The sequence below is a fragment of the Trematomus bernacchii genome, unplaced genomic scaffold, assembly GCF_902827165.1.
Source record: "Trematomus bernacchii unplaced genomic scaffold, fTreBer1.1, whole genome shotgun sequence".
Taxonomy (NCBI): Eukaryota; Metazoa; Chordata; class Actinopteri; order Perciformes; family Nototheniidae; genus Trematomus; species Trematomus bernacchii.
In genome coordinates this window covers 12,074,955-12,102,447 of record NW_022987648.1, presented here as the reverse complement: position 1 = coordinate 12,102,447, position 27,493 = coordinate 12,074,955, and the positions used below count along the sequence as shown (strand labels likewise).

Below are 27,493 nucleotides of genomic sequence, written 5' to 3'. Positions count from 1 at the left end.
AGATATCTATGACGCAGTCCTTTACTTTTGGCATTTGGCGGATGCTCAACTCTCATTCTGAGGACTTTCAGTGGTATTAGTGTAAATTCTAACTTCAAGCTGAATGGAATATTCGGACAGTCGTCATTTTAATTTAGTGGAGGAGATCCAGTTGACTCAGGATAATTGGATTAACCAAGGAGTTTCCCAGGACGTACATGTGATGCTAGGTGTAGGATTACAAATGTGGCCTATACATAGCAGCAAACTACAGTATAAGTGAATCCATGATGCTTTGATGAGTATTTAAGGCAAAATAATAGTAAACTTTTAAAGACAAGTCATGGCCAAGGAGGATTTTTAGACTTAAAAGAGCTGATCTGACGTCTCTTTGGTAATATTCGTTTTTTGAAGCTATGAAATCATAGCTAAATAAGTCAAAATAATGGACAATTGGCATCAAGCTGTATTAGTTTAAGCTCGTAGTTTAGTTCTCCCAGAGCGGGCACAAACACCTTGTACAGATGTATTTCCTCTTCAGGGATCAATCCTGCGTGAACGTCAGGGAAAGACTGTTCATGCGGTTTAAAAAACAGTTTGGTCATTCTTGTTTGACACAACAATGATACCTTGAAGGCCTGTCTAAAGATTTATTGTCATTAGCCTATCAATTCACATTATGATTCGGGCCATATGTATATGGTAGTGCACAAACAAAGTGTTAAATCAACAAAACAATGCTGTATAGACAAGGAATCTTGCAGATTTATTTAATCATGGTCACCAGAAACCATCACCATATTGATCAGTTATAATAATGTAGAGAGAATTAATGCATTTGTTGCATTTTATTTTGTTGTTTGTGCAATAATGTATGTTTTATGGTTTTATCAATAGTTCTGTGCTTCTATTAATATTCTTATCTCCTAATTATGTAAGTGTTCTTAAAAGATTATTCCTGTGCTTTAGGTGATCTCTTTGCAAGGCACTTTGATCATCATCTGCAGGGTTTGAATATGCTCTATAAATAAACTTGGCAATGTTTGTTTTACAGGGTAATTTTATGGTAAGGTTGAGGATATTAATGTGCATTAATGCTTTATAGGGACACATTACTGTGTAAACAAAACAAGCTGAAGAGCAATGTATTTAATCATGGGCTTTCATGCTGGTCAATGATACCATAGAGGTAAAAGGTGGCATTAAACCTGTTTACTATAAGGTCTCACATATTGTCCCTTTTTGCTGCATTGCATCTTCTTAAGATATGTTGTGGGTGAAAACAAGTGAAATGTTAGCAGGATGACTGTGATTTTAACCTTCCTTAGCAGAGGGCATCATGGGCAGTATGATTCAATACACATATTTAGCAAACAAATAAAAAAGAAGCATTAAGGGTGTCCTATACCAATTCATCACCATGACTGCTGATAAGATTAGACCACAGGAAAACAGTCTGATTTAAAAATAGCACTCATTTTCCACTCTCGGCTAAAGCAACCAGAATAGTGTGTTTTACCTGCAGGCTATTAAGCTATCGATGATAGCTTAGTACTAAATAAACAACACCCCTTGTGATTGGGTCATTGATCTGCCTTCTCATTGGCTGCCTTGACTGTCAGTCAGAGGCTGCACTTGCTGGTTCGTTTAAACCGATGATTTAGCGCAGGTCGACTAATCCCTGTTTATGCACCAGCCACAGGATTGTGTCGCAGCGCGTGCGGGGCTGACGGAGCATCTGTCGGAATATTCTTATACCTCCATCTTTCTACCCCGCTGCCGCCCAGGAGCCACCACCCGTAGCAACTAGACGTGTAAATGGAGTTTCAATCGTTGTCGTGACTGTCCTCCACCGCCTCTCACCCTGCAGAAGACTGCATTGAAGTTGCAGCAGCGACCACAGCACCGCGGCTCCCTCTCCTGTTGCAGACATGGGCACCGTCCTCTCCATATCTCCTGCCACGAAGAAGGCGTCTATTATGGACGCCGAGCTCGCGGCAGGGGATGGACAGAAAAACGACAAGAGCCTCAAGCGCCACTCGATGTTCGTCTCCCTGTCCTGGAGGAAGCTGGTGTTCAATTCGGGCAAGAAGAGTGCCAAGAAAGTGACCCCGAACCCGCTGCCAGCCCCGGCAAACCAAGTGGCGCAGCTCAACAGCGAAAACATCAGGAAGACGCACAAAACCGACGAGAAGAAACCCAAAGCGCCCATCCCGGTACCAGTACCCACTGTGCCCACGCAAAATAAAGATGCCCTGGTCCAAAATGGAAAGCTTTCCACGGTGCAGAAGCAGCCCAGCAGCCTGTCTGTGTCCCCCAGGCGGATCGTCATCCAGGCTTCCACCGGGGAGCTGTTGCGCTGTTTGGGGGACTTCATGTGCCGCAGGTGTTTCAAACTGAAGGAGCTAAAGAGTTCAGATGTGATCCTATGGTTCCGCAACATCGATCGGACTCTCTTGCTGCAGGGCTGGCAGGATCAAGGCTTCATCACGCCGGCCAACGTGGTGTTCGTGTACCTGCTGTGCGAGGACACGATAGAGGACAGCGTGGACACCGCGGCCGAGCTGCAGGGAACCTTTCAGACTTGCCTCTACCTGTCCTACTCCTACATGGGCAACGAGATCTCCTACCCGCTCAAGCCCTTCATGATCGAGGCCAACAAGGATGTGTTCTGGGAGACGGCGCTGCGGATCATCGACAGGCTCAGTGCCAAAATGCTGCAGCTCAATTCAGACCCGCACTTTTTCACCGAGGTCTTCCAGGACCTGAAAAACCAACGAGATACGACCGAGGCAAACCTGGATCGCTGACGTGGAAACAAGACACTGGTGTTTTTTTGTTTTTTTTAAAGAATAAAAAAGATGATTGTTTGGCACATAACGATGAATGTAAAAGGCCAACGTGGAAGGCTTCTCACGTCTTGGCTGAATAGAATGATAGGCTGCAGATTTCATAAAATGCATGCCACAATGGTAAAATCAACATCTTTTTTGTCTTGTCCCTTTGGGGTGACGCAGGGATTGACATTGTAAGTGACACTCAAATCCTTCTTTCATTCATGATTAGCCTACTTGATGGGTAAGTCAGCGCGCGGATGGTGCAGTGTGGGCTGGTTCAGGACCAGAATAGATGTGTTTGTGAGAGGTGGAGGCGGAGCTGTCCTAGGTGCTGACCTGTACAGCCATTTCTCCTCTGCTCCGTGCTATTTGAGTCACCTAGCTCGCCACAACAGAGCCAATGCGTGGCTTAAGAGGACAAGAGTCAGTACACTTTCAGCACATAAGCCTAAGCCTTGTGAGTGCAGGTACACAGCATAATGTTTTTTTTAGATTCTCTGTAAGCTGATGGACATGCAACAGATAACAGAAGCATGTTTCTGCAAGGGGACACAATAGGCTACTTATGTGAATAATTACTATTTCTTTTATTGTAGAATAGACTGCTCGATAAATCATATGGTCTACAAAACGTCAGAAAATAGAGGAAAATCTCCATCCCAGTTTCTCAAAAGCCAAAGTTTGTCTTTAAATGTTCTTGTTGTCAGTCCAAACCCAAATATATTAACACAGAATCCATAGAATAAAATCATTAATAAACAATTATATATTTTAGGATAAATCTGCATGCTTTAATCAGCTAAATTGTTCTCAGTATTTCACACAATAATTAAGGATTCCTACAGATATTGAAAGTATTTTATTGAAATCAACAAAAATATTTAACAGACTGAAGTTTCAGAAGCTTTATGATACACATTTTAGAATTGCAAGAAATCTCCGTACCTGACAGGATTCTTTGCAGGAGAAATGACTATCATTTAATGGATTACAAATTGGTTGCCGATTATCTTTTTGTCAATGGACTAACGGATGAGTCAACCAATCGTTGCCTCTCTAAATAAGATGCTATGGGAAATAGAGGTGAAAAGCCTCATGCTGTGTATCTTCATATCTGATTGCTCTTGATGTGGGATTTAATCCACCAATGCATTCATGTACACAACATTATTTTGAGATAATAGAACTTGTTTTCCTGAGACTGTTGGGATCCACCTGTACGTAAGCTATTGGCTCAAGTTGAATATGAGGTTCAGAAATGTGCAATCAGTGATGGGAGAATCTTCCATTTTGAATGTGATAGAAAAAAAAACGCACTTAATGGGCCCATAGACGGCCATACAGCAAGATTATCAACCGAATGCCTCTGTTGTGCAACGCAGGGGCTAGATAGAGACTCAATGGAATGTACAGTTTTTCAATCGATTTTTTTTTCTTCTATCTTATACGTGCCAACTATGAAATGCTCTTGGCCTGAAACTATGTGGTTTACATGTACATATCCAATATTTTACCTTTATTTAATTTGCCTGTTTTTATAGGTGGCTGTATATGTTGTTGTCCAAGCATAACAAAAAATTGTCAATTTTGTTTGCCCTGCTCTGTACATTTTCTAAGGGCATCAATTCAGGAATTATGTTTTTTTTTTCAATCATGTAAATATTGAATGTTAAGGTCTCATTGTTATTAAGTGATATCGTTTTGCACACATCATTGCAGTTCCTATAAGCTAAACGTGATTCGACTCCAGCTCTGAAACCCAGCTTATAGGGCAACATGGACAGTTATTATTCTGTGTTATGCTAAGTAACCATTGTGATGTTGTGTTGTGAACTCATTGCTTGGAAAGTGAAATATAAATGCTGCTATTTTTTGCACAGCTCTGAACAAATCTTCAATGTTTTACACAGTGGTATTTGCATAATGGTCGTGCACCAGTGTTTCCTGTCAGGCCACTGGAGTGTTTGCCATTACGTTTGCAGTCAGTGTTACTAAAGTCTATGACGATCATCTGTGAATTAGATCTTTTGTACAGTTCATTTTTCCTATGTGTCAGCTTTGGAAGGTGATATTTAGTAAGTGTGTGTTGTCTGTGGTTGCGCCACAGTTGCATTCACTACTCTACATGTTAATACAAAGGTCAATGCAGTACTTGTTTATGGTGACCATGATGAAATAAATCCAAACTTCTGTAGGATCTGGTTTCTCTGGCATTGTTTTTTGTTGATTGAACACTATACATTTTATTACATAAGCGCATATATGGCAAATATTTCCTACAAATTATGTACTTTTCTCAAGTAGCAATTCACTTAGACAGCCTCTTATCCACTCACAACACCCACTCATCTGTTGATTTGGCAGTGGACCTCTTGAGATGTGATTATGCAATAAAGTCCATGACGAATGCGCACACTGGGATGATGCTAAAGGTTGCCATGGGACTGAATCTCGGGAGACTTCATAGGTTGCCATGAAACAACAAGTCAAAAGATTTCTTTTTTAGAACTAGTAACACAAAGATACATTTTTTGGAGGTTTTAAACTCTGCATATGGAAGATATATATGTGTAAGAAAAGCTACTACCTCCTAGTACATTTTGCAATAACAAATCTGACACATATAAAGGATATTTTTGGTATCCTGTCTGTGTACCCTGGGTATTGAAATCCAGGCCACATAGTGAAATGGGGACATGGAAAAATACAGGAGAAAGATGAATTGTACAAAATAATGTAGGATGAATCTGCATGCATGGCTAACTCTATTTTGCACGTTATTTATTCCATATCTCCACATATTTAAAGGAAACCTATTGTGCTACTTTGGGTTATCTTTTTCCTGTAGTGTGTTATATAGGTTTTTGTGCATGTAAATGGTCTGCAAAGGCTAAAATCCCAAAGTTCCCTTTAGGAACTCTCTCCCACACATTCCCCCCCTGCCTGAAATGCATCCATTGGAGTTCTTTGTTTACTTCCGTGACATAGTGACATCACTATGTAACAATACAAATACGAAGACCTGACAATGAGCACAATAGGGCTCCTTTAATTATTATTAAAGTATACAGTATTTATTGCAGGGTACAGTATTTCATTGTATATTCTGTTTTATCTTGTTCTATTTTATCTGTAAATATTCTTTGTATAGTTCTGCAACATGCACGGGTATAGTTCTTGCTCTGTCTCTTTTCTTTTTATGCTAAATATATTGTGTGTTGTTGTTGTTTTTTGAAAGAGCCTCTGATTTATGATTTTCATGGCAGAAAAAAAAAACCTGAAATATGACAATAAAACATTTGAATATATTAATATTATTTAGAGATGTGCAACATTGAAATCCTTTTACAATTCTTCTTACTTTATTAGCATTTATCATACATATATAACGTTTATATTTAAAAGGCATTTCCGAAGCTTTCTTATTTTAGGCTACGGATCCATTGGGGATCTGCTGTATGAGAGAATGGCGCTGCATTGATAAGGGTTTCCTTTTTATGAATAAGCCACGTGGGCAGCAGGGTTCCTTCATGTGATTGGTTAGAATCTGCTGCAGTCTCAGAACTGTCTGCGACTCTCTCTCCCCCTCACTGTGGCTGTGTCTGTCTTATATAGGGACATACTGTATCTATCTACAGAGGAGAACATAGAGAAGAACACCACAGAAAGGGAAAAGGAGAATAATAGGTTTAGAGGTTGGGAGAGGAAGAAAGAGTAGAAAGAAAGTGGGACAAATGAGGGGGGAATTGAAGCACAAAAAGGAATAGAGAGGAAAGGGACAGACATGTTTCCTTTTCATTAATTCTCTGCCATCTTAGTTTAGTATGGCGATAATACAGCAAAACCCTTTATTATATATATATATATATATATATGTAATTTTTATGTAAAGGCTAAAATCCCAAAGTCGCCTCCAGAGTGAGTTTCTCTCCCACACACATCCCCCTGAAACGCCTCCATTGGACTCCTTTGTTTACTTCCGTAACATAGTGACATCATCACTATGTAACCCATGCGCTTTTATTGGATACCGTCCCAACTAATTGGCAGAACATCTATAAGCGAATGACTAATCACAACAGAGCCTGCCAGCTAACCAATCAGAGCAGCCTGGACTCTGGTTTCAGACAAAGGGTGAAAAGAGGTGCAGCACAGGCAGTATGAAAAATATAAATCACTTTAATGAGAATTAAATTGTTAAAACATGTCACTGTAATTGGAAAAATGTTTACATATTGTGTACCAGAATGAATACTTCTTAAAAAGGTATGGGAGTCGATGGTATAAGCCCAACCCCCATACTTGTAAAACATGACTCATCACCAGATGGATCAATTTCTAGTGGCATGAGCAGAATTCAAAACACATTTCTCTTTAAGATTCTAAATATATATCTGCTTAATATTCACTAATATTGCACTACATCCAGATTGTTTCATGTAAACTCAACATGCACTTACATGACCTGTGAGGTCAAACAGTTACAGGACTGAGTGGAAAACGAGACGTCATGAAAGACCAAATAGCTTTCTTGCCATATGTTTCCCTCTTGTTTTATAGTTAGTAGCAAAATACTGCATCAGTGTTATGTAACATTTCCCAACAGCAGTGTTGCGAGCTTGTCTTTATTATTAAGATTCAGCACAGGTCTCCTGCATATCTGTCTGCCAGCCTGCCTCCTGCATTCTTCTCCACTGCGTCTCTATAGTAACGGGTAGGTAAGTGAATGAGAGCTGGACAAAGTGAGCTGTGTGGGCCCGACACGAGCGTGGGCACACACACACACACACACACACACACACACACACACACACACACACACACACACACACACACACACACACACACAGAGTGGGTATCAATAGAAGACATGCAGTGGTTGTGGCTGTGCATGTCTCTGCCTTGCTGCTGTTTCCCACCCTCCTCGATGTGTCCTCTTCATCACAGCATCAAGAGCAACAGTTTATCCTCTGCCTCAGCAACATCACTTCCATTTAAGCGTACAGATCATATTCACATTGTTTATCACGCTCACTGTGTGTAGGCTGCTTTCTGTATTTCATTTTTGGTTACATAATACAGTGAAGATGTTTGTTTCAAAGGTCTCCTGTCTCAATGTGTTTAAGGACAGATTGTTTCAGAACAGCACATTGAACTAGATGCTGCAGGCTTAAGGTTTTATAAATGCCTCTGTTCAGTCACTCTGTGGGTTTTAATCCGTGGTGGAATGTCACTGAACTTAACTGGAATATTTACAAACCTTGTATTTAGCCACATTCATACCACCACTGTACCATCCTTGAAAAACACAATTTCTTAAGTTTTGACAATTTTACATCTTTTAAAAGTATGTGTTTTTTTTATAAATGTTTACATGGACTGTCCCCCCCCCCCCCCTTAGGGGAATTCATCCACAAAAAACACACTGGACGCTGCACTAGGTCAGAAACCAGAGGAGACTGTGAGGTACACTGTAGACGGACCACTTTCGGACAAAATGTCCTCTCCATTAAAGGCAGCTCATTGTGGAATAGCCTCCCAACTGAGATACAGGATTGTCCCACTCTCAATAGTTTTAAAGGTCAACTCAAAGAATGGTGGAGAAACAAACAGACGTGCAATCACCGCTAAATGCACTTTAATACAGGGGTATCTCCTCTTGCACTTTAGGTAGCTCTTGTATCTTCTCTTGCACTTTATATGTCGTTGCTGCTATATTGTACTACCATGTCATAAATACTTGTGTATGCTGCTTTTGCTCTTTTGCACTATTTGCATATCATGTATTTTGTTTTTGTTATGTTTGTAAAATGTGATTTTCTTAAATGTTTTATGTGAGGGACTGCGGATGGAAATTAGCTCAAAGCTAAATCTGGCACTGTTACGCTTGACACATTTTAATGTTTAAAGTGTTCATTACTGTGCATTGTCCCTGCCAAAAAAACGATTAAGTATTTGACTTTAGTATTTATATTTTATGCTACCTTACAATTCTATTTGTCTAAATCTCACATCATCTACGTCTCCACAATGTGTATTTGCATTACTAATTAACCTGTTGCTTTCTAATGAACCCAGTAATATACAAAGTATCTACAATTTTCTTCAAATTCAATAAATACGGTTACATTTAGGTATTATTGTTCAAAACTAAACAATACAATATTTAATATTTACAAAACAACTTTAAAGGAAGCCATTTTGCACAATCAGTGCAGATCATTTTTGATAGCCTTAAAGTACAATTTGCTGATAATATTTTTGATTAAATAACTTTTTTAATTCAAGAATGTAACTAACATAATGGATCTGGGCACTGGCTTCAATTGACAGCTAGAGGTGTAACGTTGGTTTTGAATGTTTGCTACTGTAGTGGCAAACTTTATATGTTACCAAATATGGTTACACCAAATGCAGCAGTTCCATGATGATGTATTCAGTTCATGTCCTTTGCTAGACTTATGATTAACCTTAAGAGTGTCTGGGTATCAAACACAGTGTCTTGAACAAGTTCCTGTGTTTCTTCCCTGTTTCACAATAAGTTCCTGCTTTCCCCACTTCCATCTGTCCTTAACACGTTCCTGTTTTTCCTATATTAGCAATGTACAGTTTCTTTTCCTCTGGAAAGGCGTTGCTTATCTCTCTTCCCAGCCCAGTAACAGTGACAGGTGATGAAGTGTTGTTGAACTGTCAAGATCCTGTAAAACTTACACACACACTTCTCCCTGCGCGCTCTCCTGCAGTATACTCTGTACACTGTGAGACTTGTGCCTTCGAAGCTTCGAATAAAGAACCAGAAAGACAACTCTGTTTGTTTCACCAGTTTATTGATTGATCATTCTAATTGTATATCTCCACAGTATTGACTAGGTCTAAGATTTCCGTAACACTACCTGATGTATAGCAAATAAATGTTTGAATTGAAACTCTTATTCCAGCACCTGAGTCATTACACTTAACTTTACTTTAGCATTTTAGAGGGACACATTTTATTTTTCACTCCACTACTTTCATCTGACAGCTTTATCTACCAGTAACAAATGAAGAGTGCGCTTATAGTCGAGTGGTTACAGCCAGTACTGCAACAATGTTCATTTTCAGGTTCATATTTGTATTGTGTGCCTCTACTGTGACCTGTTTACATGCTTTAATGTTTAAAAAGGTCTTTATTTGTCCTCTTTTCACCCTCTGTGTTAGCTGGCCGGCTCTATTGTGATTGGTCAACGGTTTATAGACGTTCCGCCCCTTAGTCACGTAGTGTTACATAGTGATGTCATTATTATCTTAATAATAGTCCTCTGATTTATCCTGAAATACCTTGACTATATCTTGTTGGGTAAAAACGCATTTATTTTACTTACTAGGATTCTACTGGTACTTTTCTCGATAAAGGGTTGAATACTTCTTACATTTCTTGTGAAAAACAGCACAATTAAAGTTTTTTATTGTTTGATAATTTAGTTTGATTATTTCCAGTATGTAAAAAAAAAACAAGTTTGCTTCCCTGTTTCTTGATGACAAGGGATTCTCTCTGACTCTCACGTACGTAGACCATGGAGGGAGCACCCAATGGGATTATGTTGCTGTCTTCTCTCTATAAACCACCCTACGGCTGCTAATCTCTTTAACTAGATTACTCCAGCGTCGAGTTGCAGTGTGAGGCAGCTGCTCTTCACTTTCACAAAGCATGGTGAAGTCAAGCTCAGTAGGGGAAACTTGTCTAAAGACTTTTGATGTCCTTTATAGCTCAGTTCATTGAAAAGTGGTCTACTTTTGTTAAATAATATATATTTTTAAATAATGATATCCTGTTGCTTTTTACACTTTTAGACATTTTAATTGTTATTCAATGTGAAAAAAATCCAGGCCAGTTCACTGATTCCTTCATTTGTCACCAATTTACACAGTCATCATTGTTATTTTGTCTCTTCTTAATTGCCGGTGAATCACTTTACACCACACAAATTTGCATGATTATTCATCGATTTAGTTTTATATAACAGCCCTAATATGTATGTGCTCTAATCACAGGCCATTTTTCAAAGTGACAAATGAACATTTCAAAAGCAAATTGCTTCCTGTTTCCTGTCCTCGGCTTTAATATTTTCCACATGTGAGGTACTTTCAAATCCTTTTACACCTACTATTGCTTTCATAGCTTGAATGGTTTTTGCTAATGGTTTGACCAACCTCATTGGGAGGAATAGGACCCTTGGTAACTTTCACTTACTCAAAGGATTAAAGGGGCCCTATTATGCTATAATTGTCAGGTTTATATGTGCATTTTGTGCCTTTAATGTGACATTTCTCCATGCTTTAATGTTCAAAAAGCACTTTATTTTTCTCATACTGCCTGTGCAACCTTGGGATTTAAGCGTTTGCAGACCGTTTACAAGCACAAAAAACGATATAACACACTACAGGAAAGGGAAAAACCCCAAAAAGCATAATAGGGCCCCTTTAATGCATACTGGTAAATATGCTTTGAAAAAAATACTGTATTACAGAGAAAATGTATTGATATCTAATACTAAAACCTGTATTGTATTGGTTTTCCTGTTTAATGATAATGATCAAATTATCACAATTCAGTTAAAATATTTACACATATGTTTAGAGTTTGCTTTGTATAACTCATTAGTCAGAAAATACTGTCAACAGCCACACAAAATAAACAGTTTTTTCCATATTTTTACAAATAAAATGTTACATAAATCAGGCTATGAATCATGCACTGTTGCTAATGATGATTAAGTAACAATGTTTTGACAGGAAAATATAGCTCCACTGATTTCTTCATTCATTAAAGTATGTAGGATAAAATACAGACAGAAGACAGATTTTGTTTTTTAGTTTAGATAATCTAGCTCTCTATCAGTGTCTCACTGAGGGTCTCTACAAAAAGATCAAAAGACACAGGACTAAATGTATGGTCGATGTGTTGCCTACCTCTTGGATTCTCTCACCTTTCCCCTCCACTCGCTCTCTCTCCCTCTTATTCACAGGTCTATTTCAGCAGCACGTAGGTGTGCTGCTCTAATTTGACTGTTCCTTCATTACCACTCTCTCCACATGATGAATGACTCACTGACTGCAACACTTTGCACTGTGGGACCCCACATCACCCCCCCCCCCCCTCCCTCCCTTGAATGTGTGACTCACCCTTATGTTTGATATTACACAATGTATGTATATGTAACAGCATTATATTTCATATGATTTAACATATTATTGTTTAGATTGCGTTGCAGCATTTTTTAACCCCGTTTGTCATGTCCCCTTTGTCTTCATTTCTTCTGAGTGTGTCTTTCCTAACTGCAAAGCTCATAGCCTGTGAACGCAACACAGTGCAGCAACCTATGTCAGCTCGTAGATGCCGGAGTTTCCACATCACTTGAACGCACCCTTCAAAGAGATACACTTTTGAAATGCATTCCCAACTGTAAGATTGACCCTAAAGAAAACAAAGGATTACTATATGTGAAAAGTGACAGATCACCTCAAGCAGTATTGAAAGTCTTTAAAGTCGCAATAGACTTGTTTTCTTTATGCCTTACGTATCATTATAAAATAAATAGCACAATGTAATGCTATAAAATAATGACCCCAATGGCTTTTAGCTTGGTTCCTTGAGTGTTGCTTGCAATTCTGGTTTGCACCAAGTACTATTTTCCGGGCATATTAAGGCTAGATTAACGAAACAAAGAAAATGCGTCAACCATTGTAAAATCATAACAGGAAGTGATCTCCATGGGAACTATATGGATGTAGGTAGCTATTGGGAACAATGCCCAGTTACCAAAGTGTATCAGTAGAAGATATCTGGATTGACTATTTCCAGCAGATGCAATAAGAGATGGAAAACAATTATTGTGGAAAACAAAATGCAGTGTTCTGTGTTGTTAGTCGTTATTAGGCCCTGAGTGACACAGAAGATGCAATGTATACCATACTAATACCAATTGGAAAAACGAGGGGGAGTTCAAAAATTATCAATGAGATTAGGTTTTTTTAAAGTATTTTTGGTGATTTAAAACATAGAATGCAATTTGCTTTGTTAAAATGGGTTAAACGATTAAAAAAAGGAAGTGTGGTAATTAAAGTGTCGTTATTCCTGTGCAGGAGACACATATGAGTGCAGATGGACTCTGTCTAGTCATCAATGCATCCAAACAAGGATGATGTCCAAATGGGAATTACTTAGACTAAAATTGTATTTATAAGTGCTGCTGCCTAATAACATCAGTACTATTCTCCTCCTCCTCCCCCCCTCCCCCCCTCCTCCTCCCCCTACTTCTCCTTGTGTTTTCTTGCTGCTCCACTGTCTCTGCATTCACACTGTTAATCCTGTGGCTTGCAGCAAAACACCCATAGTTTGTTATGCAAGAAGGGAAAGGAGTGCTGAGCAGCATCAGTAGCTGCAGAAGATTAGTGGCAGGGCAGTTTGCAGAAAAGACAGTCCAGTGAAATTACAATGTTTTTGAAGTGACTCAATCTCGGTGGAGTTTCCTCAATGTTGATCCCAGAAGCACAATATTATCAAAGTCTGAATGAAATTAACAACAGATCCAGGATACACACCTACCCGACCACTATCCCTCCCTCTCTGTCTCTCTCACACACACGGACACATGCACAGTATCAGAGAGGTTCAGTTGTCAATAGCAATTCAGATTATTTCTCTTTAATATGCAGAACACGTACACAGATGCGTTTGCTTATTCCTATATACTACACACTTTCTTTGTGTTGGTGCCCCCCGGCATGCTGGTGCCTTTTATATATTATTTTGTTCGGCCCTCTCAGTAGCGTAAATGTTTCTTATGTAAATGTACACTTCACATTGTTTAAATGGGGATAAAACGTATGTGTCCATTTGAGACCTTCTTCTTCTGGTAAGATTTTCTTTGTGGTAAATCTGTTGTTGTTATTTCCCGATGCTTCTTTAATCCGTATTAGACCAACTGTGTTATATCACCTGGTTATGTAAAACATGTTCTGATGTTGGCAGAGTATTGGCGCCCCCATGTGGGACGATGCCTGTTGTCACATTTTGACTCCACTCTATACCATGTAATCAGCAGATACAGCAGAAAACAATGATATTAAGGGCAGAGTTTGGCCTAACTGATGACAAGTAATGCCTGTTAATGAAATCTCAATGTTATACAGCATGTCCAGTTTTTGTTGTTGTTGTGAAAATACAAATCTCAACTTCAACAAAGTATAGCTAAGTGGGGTTTGCTCCAGTCTACCTTGAATACATGAGCCAACGAAGAGATATTACATTTGTAAATGCACAAAGTCTTGAATGTAAAATTAATGCTTGGCTTAAAAAAAATGGTTAGGACAAAAAAGACGAGTCACTATACTCTGTTAGGTAGGTCCACATCAACAGCTGACCTCTTACCATCCACCTCTTTTTTATGTAATGGCCCTTTTTAGATAAGGGTCCCCCCTTATATTAAAAGTCGAATTTTTAGATAAGGTTCCCCTCTTGTGTCCGGAATTACTTTTTAGATAAAGGACTATATAACAAGTTTAATTTTAATAAACGGTCAGCCCTTATGTCCGGAAGTACATTTTTGGATAAAAGTCCCCCATTAAATAAAAGTTGAATTTTTGAAGGGTCCCCCGTTATATAAGAAACTAATTTTTTAGATAAGTGTCCCCCCTTATGTAAAAAGTTAACTTTTAGATAGGGGTCCCCCCTTATGTAAAAAGTTAAACTTCTAAATAATGTTCCCCCCAATGTCTGGAACAATTTTTTAAATAAGGGTCCATCCTTTTATAAAAAAATTACATTTTAGATGAGGGTCCAACCTTATGTCCGCCACAAATTGTTTAGATAAGCCAGAAACAAGTACTTTACTCTTAAAAGTTATCATACCAAGTTTTGGAAATATCTGAATAATCTGGGAGGAGATTTGTAGGTGAAAGCACAACGAGGGGCTGCTAATTTGTAGGGGGTACATTTGCTTGCAGAATAATATCAAAATATCACATTTTTCACCAGTCCTGACAAGTGTTAAAAAAACCTCAAGGATTTAAGCATGCTAAGGCCATCAGCATCGAGCAATTTCAAAAGGTCCTTTACTCCGATTCTGTCCGTGCTCGGGTGCTCAAATAATTATCCAAGCAATTTCAATATGTCCTTCGCTCTGACTCTGTCTGTGCTCGGGGCCCTAATGATTCTGTGATTATCCTAGAAAAAGGCTCTTACTACAATGAAATGCCTGTGTTGGCTAACATCCTCCAACATACATTCAAGTGGGCCCATTTTACATTACATTACATTACATGTTACTTGTTAGACGCTTTTATCCAAAGTGACTTACATACTCAATACTGTGGGCAATCCCCACAGGAGCAATTTGGGGTGAAGTGTCTTGCTTAGGGACACAACGACATGCTGACTGCAGTGGGGTTTGAACCTGTGACCATCTGATCCCCATACCAAGCTCTATCCACTGCGCCACACACCTCCCCATTTGATCCACACAAGTGATAGCTTTCCATTTACACCGAACTTATGCATTTCAGAGATGGTATAGGAAACCCATTGTGCAGAAACCATCTTTAGATAAGCCCTAAATAACACATGTATACTCGATACATGGTTTGTGCCCCAGACTGTATGGAATTGGCATAAAGTGGGCATGTCAGTAAAGGAAAGACCTGTGGATACTAAACAACCAATTTTCCTTCAGGTGAGAAGTCAACATATGCTATTTTTTTCCTTCTGAAAAGCTATTTAGCCTCCTTCCCAACAAGCTTTCTTAAACCATCACAGCATACTATTCACAATGAGTACAACACTTATGTGGTTTCTAATCTTGTCATATAACTATTTTCCATAATAATCTGAATTTAAAAATACCATAGAAAAATATTTCTGACAGCATAATGTATTGTTAGCATGGAAGGTAATGTGGCATGTTAATAAAAAAATGTAGAGTGGCACAGTGGTGTTTGCACTAAAACAAATAAAAGGCAGCAACACACAATTCAAACATACTGACGAATAGATTTATTTACAACAGACTTATACTTAATACATTTTTATTGGTATAGCTATTTTTGCTTTAGAAGCTACGTGAATTAATAAAATGCAATTCACTTCAAAATCACTAAAAAGCAGCGAATAGCCTGAGCCCGTCTCTACAAACAGTAGCCTATTTACTGAAAGGTTCATGAATTCACAGTTTCTGTTACTATTCACGTCTGAGACTACTTCTCACAAAATGCAACCCTATACCTCTACATTGTATTTATTTTGTATTGCAAGTGGGATACATTTAATTTTCCTACATGGCTATGTGTAATCTGATTTCTTAGTAAAAAGAAATTCAAGTGACAATATTTTTACAGGAGTGATATTTAGTAAAATTACATGACAGGCATTAGGCCGTTCCATAACCACAAGATGGCGCCAAGAGCCTAATAATAAGAAGTTATTTGCTCCCAAATGTGGGTAAAAGCACTCACCTGTATGTAAAAACAACCACATGACCCACGAAGAGAGGATGAGAGACAGCAAAGGAACAGGCAAGAAGAACTGATAGGTATAAAACATAAATATTAAATCAAGCTTTTTTTTTTGTATACATTGTTAATTTGGAAAAACGCTTTCCAACAGTGAGTGAGCGAAATTAGAACATCATAAAAGGGGAGTTTATGGCTTAAGATCTAATTATTATCATTTAAACAACGCGTAAAAGTTCAAAAACCACTCTGCGTAATTTCATTGGTGGTCCTTCGTAATCATTTGCTACTGGAAACAGGTCCTGATTTTACAGTAGAACTAATATGGTTTTTTTATTTACATGTTTTTAAACGTCTTTCTTACGCAAAACCATTGTCTCAGCAGCATTTACATGGCTACAATTATATAATCACGCGTCTAAATAGCATGCTGCTGAGACAATCCAAATCAATCCAATATTTGCAAATGACCAAAACCTTTGTCACCTCTCTTCGTTCCTTGCTGTATTACCGGCCGTGTCTATACTTCTCCAGGTTGTCTAAAAGATTCATTAGTAGTCAGTTGTAATGGTTATTGATGTTGGTCAGGCTGTTGATGTTGTTGACGCAGCTGATGTGGGACGGAGACACGGTGCCAAAGGGCCCCGGAGGCTGGAGGTTGTGGCTGTGGTACAGAGCCGAAGGGGGGGATCCGGCCCAGTAGGAGAAACCTGAGGGGCCCACGCCGGGACCCACGAGGTTCAGTTTGGAGATCCCAGCGAAGGGAATCGGGGAGAAGTTCCCCTGAAACTTGTAGATGGCCTGCTCCGTGGTGGACGGCTGGCACACCTGCGCCAAGCCGTGGAAATCGAATTTGTAGGCGTAGCGCTTTCCGTGCACTTTGGTCATGATGTTCTTGTCGTAGTAGTAGCGCAGCGCCCGGCTCAGCTTGTCGTAGTTCATGTTGGGTTTGCTCTTGCGCTCCCCCCAGCGCCGGGCCACCTCGTCCGGGTCGATGAGCTTGAACTCTCCGTTGGTTCCCTCCCAGGCGATGTACGCCATGTTGGTGCTGTCCGAGAGGAGCTCCAACAGGAACTGCCACAACTGGATCTGCCCGCTGCCTGGACAGGAGAGGGGAAATATCACCATGATGTTAAAGATTAGAAATGAATGCAATTTATAAATCATAAATAAAAAATACAGACATATTTTGTGTAAATACATGAAATAATGCATATTGTTGGGAAAATCCGTGCAAAACGTTTGGAGGCATTTAACATTTGACCTTATATTGTCAGTCATCAGTATCTAAAAATTCGGCAGCACGTTTTCGTAGATAATCCACTGATTTTGAAGGCAAATATTAGAAAAAATATGTGCATTAATGTTTGAAAATATGTACGCATTGGATTAAAACTGTATCAAACTGTTATATTGTTCATTCATTCAAATGAAATGCTTCAAAACAACCTCGGCAGGCACATTGTTTTCCTTAGATGTAGGCTAGTTTATAAGCTATTTAAATTGTATCTTCCCGGTCATTTTGAACATGGTATTATTGAATTGAATAATTTCTAATTTCAAATATAATGTAGGATAAATGATAGTCAAACGTATTTTTATTTTCGATTTAAAAATATAACTAACTGCTTTATTTCGACATTTGCAGCTTTGAGAGGTCATAATGCCCGTTTAGGTCTATTAGCACTACATGACAGTGTAATTAAATCAATGACAATCTGTGTACAGTCGAATTTTGCTGTATGTTGTTTTTTAAATTTAATTTCAAGCTTCTTCTTCTTCTTTATTTAAATATATAATTCAGATTTTAGTCTGAATATGGAAGTGAACGTTTATAAACTAGGTAATCTACAAATCCTGTTATGGAGTAACAGGAATTTCTTCATTAAATAAAAATTCTACATTATCCGTGACCAAAAAACATAATGCAGCTGCAATTTGAAATCTGGAAGAAGACAAGCTGTGTTTGGATCGATAATTACCAATTAGATCTATAATAGAATGAACAAATACACTAGCCTTCAACACCGTTTTCATGCTGATAAGTAAAATAATAAAATAAAATGTGTTTTTTTTCTCTTATAGTTTTATATTTTTTTTTCAAAGTCAGTTAAAAACTAAAGCCAGAAAATACACGGTGGCCTTTGAAGCTGCATAACTACCCAACAGCTTTAAGTATTTAATTTTCTTATATTAATATTCTTTAAGTATTTTGGGAATTTCTAAAAGCTTTTTGATATTAAATCACTGCACCCGTGTGTCCCGGCAGGCCGTTCAGTCCATTCTCTTACCTTTCTGTACTCCTGTGTTTATTGGACCCCAGGATGCTCCTTTGCTTTCCTTCAACAGATTTTCTGTTGGATCTGTAATAAAAAAAGACAGACTAATTGTAAGCATCACAAACTCTCTATCATCTATTTATCTATTTCATATAGTCTATAAATAATCAATTTCAATAAACCATTAAGGATACTCTCATATTCTAATCTTGCTTTGGTTGGTTTGAAACTTAGTTGGTAGGTCCAGGTTTTTCTAAAAATTGAATTGGATATCTTTATCCAAGCAACAATTTAGGACGAGAAAAATAAGGTGATTGAAAAAAATAATAATACATTTGTGTATTTTCATCTATTTTAATTAAAAAAATATCCGTTGTAAGATTGCGTAAAGAGCCTGTAAAATGTGATCAGACCGGTGCGTAAAATTCAAATTGATTTGAAATGTTAAAAAAGGCCAAATCTCTCCAAAAGGTAACATTGATTAAAATCCTAATTGTGTCCTGGTCCGTTCGCATGCCTAATGGAAGAAGCTTGTCTTCTTCGAGGTCTCCTCTCCGAGGAGCCAGGAAACGCGTCCAGGAAAAAGGATTTCCGATTTCCGACAAAAGAGCAGACGGGCTTTCAGATTGAAAAGGCTGAACAATGCTCTGCCCTGGAGACGGAACACACCGCCTCTGGACACCGACACCTGGCAGAATTTAAAGAATCATAACCGCTTATTTCTATAATTCTTCCTTGGACTTAAAAGACGAACCTGAGAGATACATGTTGAACATGAGGTTTCCTCCGCAGTCCGGTCTCATTGTGTTCTGTTGTTCAGAATGGGTTGGATTTCATTTCGTTGGTGGCGGTGGAAAAGATTTTTATTAAACTTTATCTCATAACTGAGATCTGGAATAAATGCGGGTGGACAGATTGAAGTTTCCAGGCAACTGTCAGTGGCCCCCATCTCTGAGACAATATTCAGACAGCAATTTCCCCTGGTGCATTGCTTTAATTAAAAGAGCAATTTACCTCTGTCAGTCCGCCTGGTGCCCACAATAAAAAGAGGCCGATAGAAATTGGGCCCTTATCAATCCACCATCACAGTTTAATAAAGTTTCCGCGTTAAGATCTGAGTTTCTATGGTGAATTGGAGTGTTTGACATGGAAACCAGTTCAGATCCTCCTCACTTTTCCGCCTCTTTACCTCTTGGCAAACAACAAAGACCTATTTCATGTTGGGGAAAGAATATTTACCTTGAAAAGCACGCTCTGGTGCACACGAGAAAGGAAGAACATTCATCCCCCCCTGACCTTCTGTTTGTGGGTTTAAGGTTATACAGCCTCAATCTGAGGGTAATGAGGTTGTAACTTTAAAACCATGGCTTCTGGTGGTCACTGACGTTATCATTTACGCTCATATTTTTCCAATTGTTGTGTTTTTCAGAGGCAGTGGACTGTGAGAAGCTTTATGGGCATTGATGCCCTGCCCTATTCTCCCTTGAACTGTATAAAATAATGAACAGTGGCCAATGTCTTGTGTAGACCCTTTGAAATGATTAGTTAAATAATCAAAACTGTTTAAACCCCAATATAAAGATAGATACATCTCAATAAATCAACCAAACATTGACATTAAGGTAAGATAACATGAAGCTATTGAAACACAGTGAATACATGTAATTTGAATAATTTGTATGCATAAATGTCACATACAAGTTCAACACACAATAGTTAATAGTGATACATCCAGACTATGTTGTATGTCTATTAAGCTCCGAAGCACTTGTTAGGCATTTCAAAGCAATACATGCATGTAAAGAGGAAATTGATGTAATTTATGAGGGTGGCAAAAACCCTGGCATGATTAACGTCCGTTCATCAATGAAACAGGTGGAAGATTCAAAGATTGATCATATTGGAACATCCTTGATTTGATTCTGCAATATGTTTTTGTGTATCTCTTTCTATTCAGATATTCAGGGGAAAAAATGCCACAGAATAATTTAGATATTTAAAACAAGCTGATGTTGACACATGTGCATCTCTGGGATCTTCTGTGGTTTTGCATTTAGTTTGCCTTGTCAAAAATGTAATACACTATGTGTCATGAAATGAAGAGAAACACCTATACTGCATGAATCTAAAATCAAATTCACCTGCATTCGAGGAAAGGATTGTCAAAGCTTTTTGTTGGAAACAGTGGTTTAAAAAGGTAAAATATGTCCAATTAAAACATTTTAAATGAAAAACTCTATACACAATACATTTCTTTATTTCAAACTACAAATATTACATTGAAATTAAAGTCACATTACATGTATCCAACAGAACATCTTTACTCTATCCTTTAACTCAAAAGCATGTTTGGCCTCTGTTGACTGAACTAAAAGTAAACCGTCTGCTAATCATTCATAATCTATTTTAGTGTTTGCTCTATGTGTCACCCAACTGAGCTCACAAAAGTACAAATGCAAACAAACTCAGCAGGAAAAAGGGTATACTGTAGGCTATATATTTCAATGTTTTATTCATCTGCATTTTATAGCACTCAAGTTTAAGTCTCTGTTTACATTACCAATCGTTGTAACAGTAAGATTGCATCAAACTATAAAGGTGTTTAATGTACTAAATATAGCAGTAACAATTAGCTGAATTCATTAGCAAATAGGATATTTGCATTGCCTTCCTTCCTGGACTTTGAGGTAGATTTCATTCTTCACATGGCAGCAGTTCCTCGGGGCTGGGCTCTGTAGGTGTGTCTCTGCATCCCAGACTTGCTTTAGCTGCCTGTGTCCAAATAAGAGTCGCAGGCAACTTAAAACAAGCCTCGAAAGCTGGACTGTATCCACTGATGCAGTGGGTAAAGATAGGTGGGTCAGTGATCAGCATGAGGCTAGAAATCCCCTAATGGAAAGAAAAAACAATTGCATAATAACATCAGAAAAGCCTTCACATGTTCTGTTTATTCATTTCTTGATTATTTTAACAGATTAAATTGTTGCTACATCTGGGGTAAATAGTATGTCAAACCTTAAGAGTAAAGTCATCATCTGATAGTAGAGTAGCCTGCAAGTAAAACGGATGCATATATGTATTAAAGCATGTTAATCATGCATAATTCCCATTAACCAACATAAATCATTATAAAAGGGTTAGATATTTAATCGATTAGAATAGTTGCCCAACATGTGAACCATACAGCAGCCCCTGCAGTAATTTTGTGACAAATAAGAAACAAAAACTGAATAACATAATTTAATCTGATGAACACATTGTCCAATAGAAACAACATATGTAATTCATTTCAGTTAAACAAATCAATCAATATCATTAAAGCACAGCATGAATACAAAATGTTCCTCTGTAAAGCCTTGAACTTACCTTGCTGCTGTGAACTGTGTTGCATCTTACTACACTGCTCAAGTGTCACTCCTCTTTAAACCACAGTGCAAGCTGCTTTAATCTGTCTGCAGAGGAATGTATATTTGAGAAAGGTGTGTATGCATGGTTACACATTTATTAAAAGATCCTGTTTTTTGGGTGTGGGACAGTTAGCCAGTGCAGGCTTGTGGGCGTGTAACACGGAATCCCACGTCCTGGACCAACAGGAGGAGTGTGCGTGGAGGTAAACACACTCCAGGATCCCGGTGTGACTGTAAGATAAACATGATGGTGCCACATTGCAATGAACAAGCAATTGCTGAGCTACAATACTTTTAAGAGAGTAGTTTTGTGAAATGTGGGGAGGGGAAATGAATGAATCATCCAAATATATTAAGTTAATGAAAGTTCATGTCAGAAATTATATCTATCTTCATGATCACTTCTGGTGTATTCTGTGGTAAAAACTGGAGGACTTTTTCTAATATTGGGTTTCAGTAGTTGCAGCTTGAAAATTATTATCTGACCGACTGATCCTCTTGAATATCTATCACCAGCTTGGTTATTTGTAAATATATAATAAGGGGAATCCATAAGGAATAGGGATAATGGTATTTAGTTAAATTGAACTAATCAATGTGCTACGGAAAAGTTAAAATGTTTTGAAATGTAAAGGTCCAGTATGAGACTACAAAATCAACTAACTGAATACCCCTCCACTAACCCCTCCATTTCCAAACATTTCCGGAGGATCCCTGAAGGGGATTATGTCAGTTAAAAACCAGCAGGCAACCTCCATGTGTTGCAGAAGTGCTTGAAACCTGCATTATTTCAAATGGCCAGCAGGGGACAAATCCACTGGTTGAAAAAAGAAGTCCGGTTGTATAGAAGTCTATGAGTCAATTTTTACTTAAAGTGGACCTATCATGCTATATTATAATAATATAGTGTAGGACCATACCTATATAAGGCATATTTATACTTTTTTTTTTTCAAAATACCAAACAGATCATGCATTTTAGCCATGCCTCATTTCGCTCAATTTGCACTTTTTTTTAGCTTTTTAAGTGCTGATTCTGTGAGAACAGCACCACCTACAGGCCTGGCATATGTACTACAGCGTCTCCAGCGCTTTCGAACGGCAATGGCCGTGGCTGTCTCCTCCTGATTGGTGGAGTTGGCCCAATAGCCGTAGCGCCACTTCTGTGACGTCATTGAAGTGTTCAAATCTGGATCAGTTTTTATCAGATCCGTTGCAGCCCCTTTTTTAGAGATTTGGGTATGGAGGAAAATAGAGAGGGTTGTGTTTTCTGACACTTGGTGAGTTCTCTGGAACACCGGGGACACATATTCATGTATAAAAGACGTACAAAAGTGCATTTTGCATGATAGGTCCCCTTTAATTTTTACTTAATTTATTACCTTTTATTAGTAATATTTTTCCTTGTGAGTTTATTGTCTCAATCGCTATGGTTACACGTACAGTTGTTCATCTGTGAGGTGTTTAGTTTGTTTATATCTGAGATCAGTCTATAAACAACTATAGGCCTTCGCAATATTAAGTGAATCCTTACTGAACAACTTGTTGGCACTAAATACCTGTTTTGATATCTTACATCTTGCATTTGAGGGCATGTATCACAAGAATTATGACCTGTGGAGTCCCTCAAGGCTCCACCTTGGGGCCTTTTCCCTTTAACAGTTACATACTTCCACTGGTTCAGTTTATGGAAAACAAAACAAAAAGTTACTGTTCAGAGCATTCACAATTACATAATCATATCACTACTTATTATTTTTGGGGGAAAGACCAAAAATCCCTTTTGACACAAAACAAATCTCAGAAATGCATTGTCACAAAAGTGGAGGGGCTTTTCACAGCCATAAATTAATAATTTCAGGTTGCAAAGTTTTCAAATGTTTTTTTGAACATTGCTTGGGTTCATTTACATTTATTTTTAATCAATGACTAAAAACATAAATTATTAATTGTCTCTCAGAGGACCTCAAATAGCCTCTTTTAAACTGCTTAAATAGTACCAAAAAAACGTTTAAATAACGATGGCTCAAAATGTGCTAACAGCACGGAGTAGCCTGTGTCATGGTCAGTCCATTGGGGTATAGTAATACTATTTTCTCTACTATTTTTTTCAAATTGTGATTGTGTCCAAAAACAATAATTAGAAACCAATGTGATCTTGTGCTCTTGTTTATTCGAAATAAGAATACAGTCTCACAAGAACAATTTCACATATCTAAAACCTAAACAGAGTGGTTCGACTCAAATCTTTTCATGTATGTTATCTAAAGGCTAAATATCTCTTATAAATAAATACAAATCAGCCTGCTCTATGAAGCTAAAATAGATTAAGGCGCTCTGACTTTGCTTGTGCACAAAATGATTGACAGCTCAATTTAGCCAATCAGATGTTGATCTATTAAATGATGGTGATCATTGGTAAAATAAAAAGGAATGTCGACAAACAGTGTATAGTTTTGAAGAAGAGCCTTTATTTCCTATTTCAAGGACATGCTTTAGCATAGTAGAAGAAAAAGGTACTTAGATATCCACACATGCAGAGCCACAGAGCGATAGAAAGAGTTTATCCATCTACTGTTCTGTGACAGCAGTCTGTCCGGGGTTCAAGTCGAGGAATGGGGCTCGGGAGAGTTTTTATTTTGTTGGCTCAGGCAGGCAGAGTGAAGGCTTAGTGCTGGATCCTACGGATGGACTGCACCTGGTTGGTGTGAGCCTGGGTGCTGTACTCGTTGTAGTTTCTGTACTCGCCTTGGTGTCTGTCTCTCTCCAGGATGTACTGGTAGCCACGGTATCCAGGGAACTGGTAGGCAACCCAGCTGCACAGAGAGAAAGGGGGGAGGGTTGAGTGAAGGTCAGATCAAAGGATACATATACTTTAAACAAACATTTCCCTAGACATTTAGTGGATTCTAATTATTTCCACAGTTAATAGTTATGGGTGGTGATTGGATGCTGCAGAATGGAAAATCAGAAGCCAGAGACATATAATAAATAGAAAAAAGATATGCAACTTACGCTCCGGAGTTGACTTTGATGGAGGGAACCTCCTTGCTGCACCAGCCCATGGCCTGTAGGGAGGGGTAGTCATCGCACATCTCAAACTTACGGCCCTGGAAGTCCTCACACTCGTACATGGTCACCTTGCTGTCACTGTGGTTCTGCAGAGAGGAAGACAGAGCAGGGATGTAAGCCAGCTATAGCAGTTGATAGATGCTTATTAATACAAATATAAAAAACAAATAACTTACAGCGCTCTTGATGGGTCTGAAGGAAAGCATGTGCTCGGTTCTGTAGCTGCTGTTTCCGCTCCAGGCCTCGTAGCGAGGGTAGTCTCCCTTCTCCAGGATGAACTGCTGCCCCTGGAACTCGGGGTACTCATAACCCACCCAACTAGACAGAGAGAAAGCCAAAGAGAGAAAGCCAAAGCGAGGAGAAGAGGAAAAAAACGAGGTTAAATGAGCAGACAATACTTAAATTACCAGTATATAAACAATAATTGATAGAATTTAGGAATAAAACAGTACTGAACCCCTAAATGCAAATTATATTTAGTGCGACATCATTGAAACTGTCATTTTCATGAAACAAAAGAGTCCAACGCCCATAGATCGGCCGGCGGTGAATACAACATGGAGCTTCTTTTGTCACTGGGAGCACAAAGCAAACATTAAATACTGCTGCTGCACCCAGGGCTCTTTATCTGATCGCCAGTCAGTCAGCCAGCCATTCTGGCTCACAGCCGGCAGCTGCACACAGCCAACTCATATCACAATAGGGATACACTCGGATGCATGCGCACACACATGCAGACGATACATGCCAAGTAGCAATGCAATAACATCATGGGCTGTAATTTATGTTTTTTTATTATTGTGCCTTTTATACTTGTTGAGTAGAGTCAGTGTTTGAGGCATGTGTGCAGGCTTTTTGAAGCAGATAAATTAGAATTGCAAGTCAACAATGTGATCCTATTAGATATTTTAATGGGAGAAAAAAACACTCTTTTAAGAGCAGCTATGTGTATTTAATAAAATATTTGAGGAAAATTACAGAATAGCTTACTGAAATAGAAAATGTAACTCAATATTACTCTAATTCTATGAATGCTGTTTGGTACAATTGTAGCCAGATTCTAGCAAATCGTTGACTCAAATCCACCCATCATCATATATATGTTAGAGCTTAAATATGTACCAAATGGTCAAATGAATGTCCTATTGAAGGAAACTGCAATGGCCAAAACACTGACCATGAAGCAGACAAAAAATCCAGAAAAGGTGCGAGGGGAAGTGGTTTCCATGATGTATGGAACATGTAGAACTGGATAGATGGAAGCAAAGAACAACAACAACGCAAACTTACGGTCCATTCTCCACCTTGATGGAGCGGATCTTGTTGAAGCCCCTCTCCATGATGTTCTGGCACTCCAGCATGAACTCACAGCGCTTGCCCTGGAAGTTCTCCTCCTCCCAGACTGTGATCTTGAACTGGCCCATCTGCTCCATCTGTTGAGTGTTCATGGTTGCTGTTTTTCCCTTGGGAGTTACTCTATGACCAAGGCAGAAAAAACAATAGATTCCAGTCAAAATCACTATACTTGCATGTCCTAGGTAGGCTTAGAGGTAACACGAATAAGTAAAGTTAATGTTTTTTGAGAGAACACACACATTAAAACAATAAAAATAAATCTGACTTTTTACTAATAAGCAGATGTTTTTTAGGTTGATTGAAATTATATGTAAAAAAAGATAAGAATAAGCTGCACCAGTCCCTTTCTATTGGAATATTCTACTAAGCCTTTACTCTGGAAAGACATATCTTTTAAGGTCACTTTCCAAAAGTGTCCAACAAATTCCACTCATTAATCATTTTTGCATTTCTCCACAGTACAGATTTGTCTCTGTTTCTACTAGAGAGATTAAATCAAGAATTATAGACATGCCCAAACAGAATTACTGTTACATGAAGCAGAATGCCACAACCGTAAACTTCATTTTGTAAGAGATGCTGTTTACAGCACAATCTGAAGCCTTTAGCTAATATAATTTCCAATGCTAACCATATTTAGCCCAATTGCTTTGCTTTTAAGGTGAATAAAAACACACCATATAAATGGTTTGACAACATGTTTGTAGGATGTCTACAGGCCAAACACAAGCATGCATCATCTTGCTGTCTTTTTTTTTAAAAGACAGCTGAAATGTTAATAATTTGACCCTGAAATCAGCAATATAAAGAGGCCTCAATTTTACTTCTTAGTAAATCATTCGAAGTGCATCCATAGCTATCTATCGATCAATATGGATAGCATCCTGGTGGCTGTCAGGCTCCACCATAGTAGTTCCCATAGCTGACTGAGGCAGTGTGTTGGAATACTTACAGACAGTACTGAGGATGGACAGATCCAGTGTAATCAATGTGAGGAGAGAGGAATCTGCTCGGGTTTTTATAGGGCCAGGCCCCCTGGACCTGCGCCGCTCCATTTGACCAGCAGCCTTGCACACTCA

The 27,493-nt window shown here is 38.5% G+C and overlaps 3 protein-coding genes across 3 annotated transcripts; 1 reads left to right on the top strand and 2 right to left on the bottom strand.

The window, feature by feature from the left end:
- The first annotated feature begins 1,684 nt into the window (after window positions 1-1,684).
- cdk5r2b (cyclin-dependent kinase 5, regulatory subunit 2b (p39)) lies at window positions 1,685-5,013 on the top strand. Its single transcript, XM_034134715.1, has one exon. It carries the CDS (start codon window positions 1,911-1,913, stop codon window positions 2,787-2,789), a length of 879 nt encoding a protein of 292 aa, XP_033990606.1. The 5' UTR covers window positions 1,685-1,910; the 3' UTR covers window positions 2,790-5,013.
- An 11,846-nt stretch (window positions 5,014-16,859) lies between these two features.
- fev (FEV transcription factor, ETS family member) lies at window positions 16,860-19,404 on the bottom strand. The gene is made up of 3 exons (XM_034134501.1): window positions 19,335-19,404; window positions 18,593-18,664; window positions 16,860-17,401 (listed from the first exon to the last, which is right to left on the bottom strand). Exons 1-3 carry the CDS (start codon window positions 19,381-19,383, stop codon window positions 16,860-16,862), a joined length of 663 nt encoding a protein of 220 aa, XP_033990392.1. The 5' UTR covers window positions 19,384-19,404.
- A 5,054-nt stretch (window positions 19,405-24,458) lies between these two features.
- cryba2b (crystallin, beta A2b) lies at window positions 24,459-27,423 on the bottom strand. The gene is made up of 5 exons (XM_034134499.1): window positions 27,367-27,423; window positions 26,349-26,534; window positions 25,235-25,376; window positions 25,002-25,144; window positions 24,459-24,802 (listed from the first exon to the last, which is right to left on the bottom strand). Exons 2-5 carry the CDS (start codon window positions 26,504-26,506, stop codon window positions 24,655-24,657), a joined length of 591 nt encoding a protein of 196 aa, XP_033990390.1. The 5' UTR covers window positions 26,507-26,534; window positions 27,367-27,423; the 3' UTR covers window positions 24,459-24,654.
- Between the last annotated feature and the right edge of the window lie 70 nt (window positions 27,424-27,493).

Excerpts from the sequence above, each read along its gene's own strand:
- fev (XM_034134501.1), bottom strand. The coding sequence starts at position 19,383 with ATGAGACCGGACTGCGGAGGAAACCTCATGTTCAACATGTATCTCTCA. Across the intron at positions 18,665-19,334 it reads GTTCAACATGTATCTCTCAG|ATCCAACAGAAAATCTGTTG; the intron begins GTTCGTCTTTTA and ends TTTTTATTACAG. Across the intron at positions 17,402-18,592 it reads AAACACAGGAGTACAGAAAG|GCAGCGGGCAGATCCAGTTG; the intron begins GTAAGAGAATGG and ends TCTCCTGTCCAG.
- cdk5r2b (XM_034134715.1), top strand. The coding sequence starts at position 1,911 with ATGGGCACCGTCCTCTCCATATCTCCTGCCACGAAGAAGGCGTCTATT.
- cryba2b (XM_034134499.1), bottom strand. The coding sequence starts at position 26,506 with ATGAACACTCAACAGATGGAGCAGATGGGCCAGTTCAAGATCACAGTC. Across the intron at positions 25,145-25,234 it reads TCAGACCCATCAAGAGCGCT|AACCACAGTGACAGCAAGGT; the intron begins GTAAGTTATTTG and ends TCCTCTCTGCAG. Across the intron at positions 24,803-25,001 it reads ATCAAAGTCAACTCCGGAGC|CTGGGTTGCCTACCAGTTCC; the intron begins GTAAGTTGCATA and ends CTCTCTGTGCAG.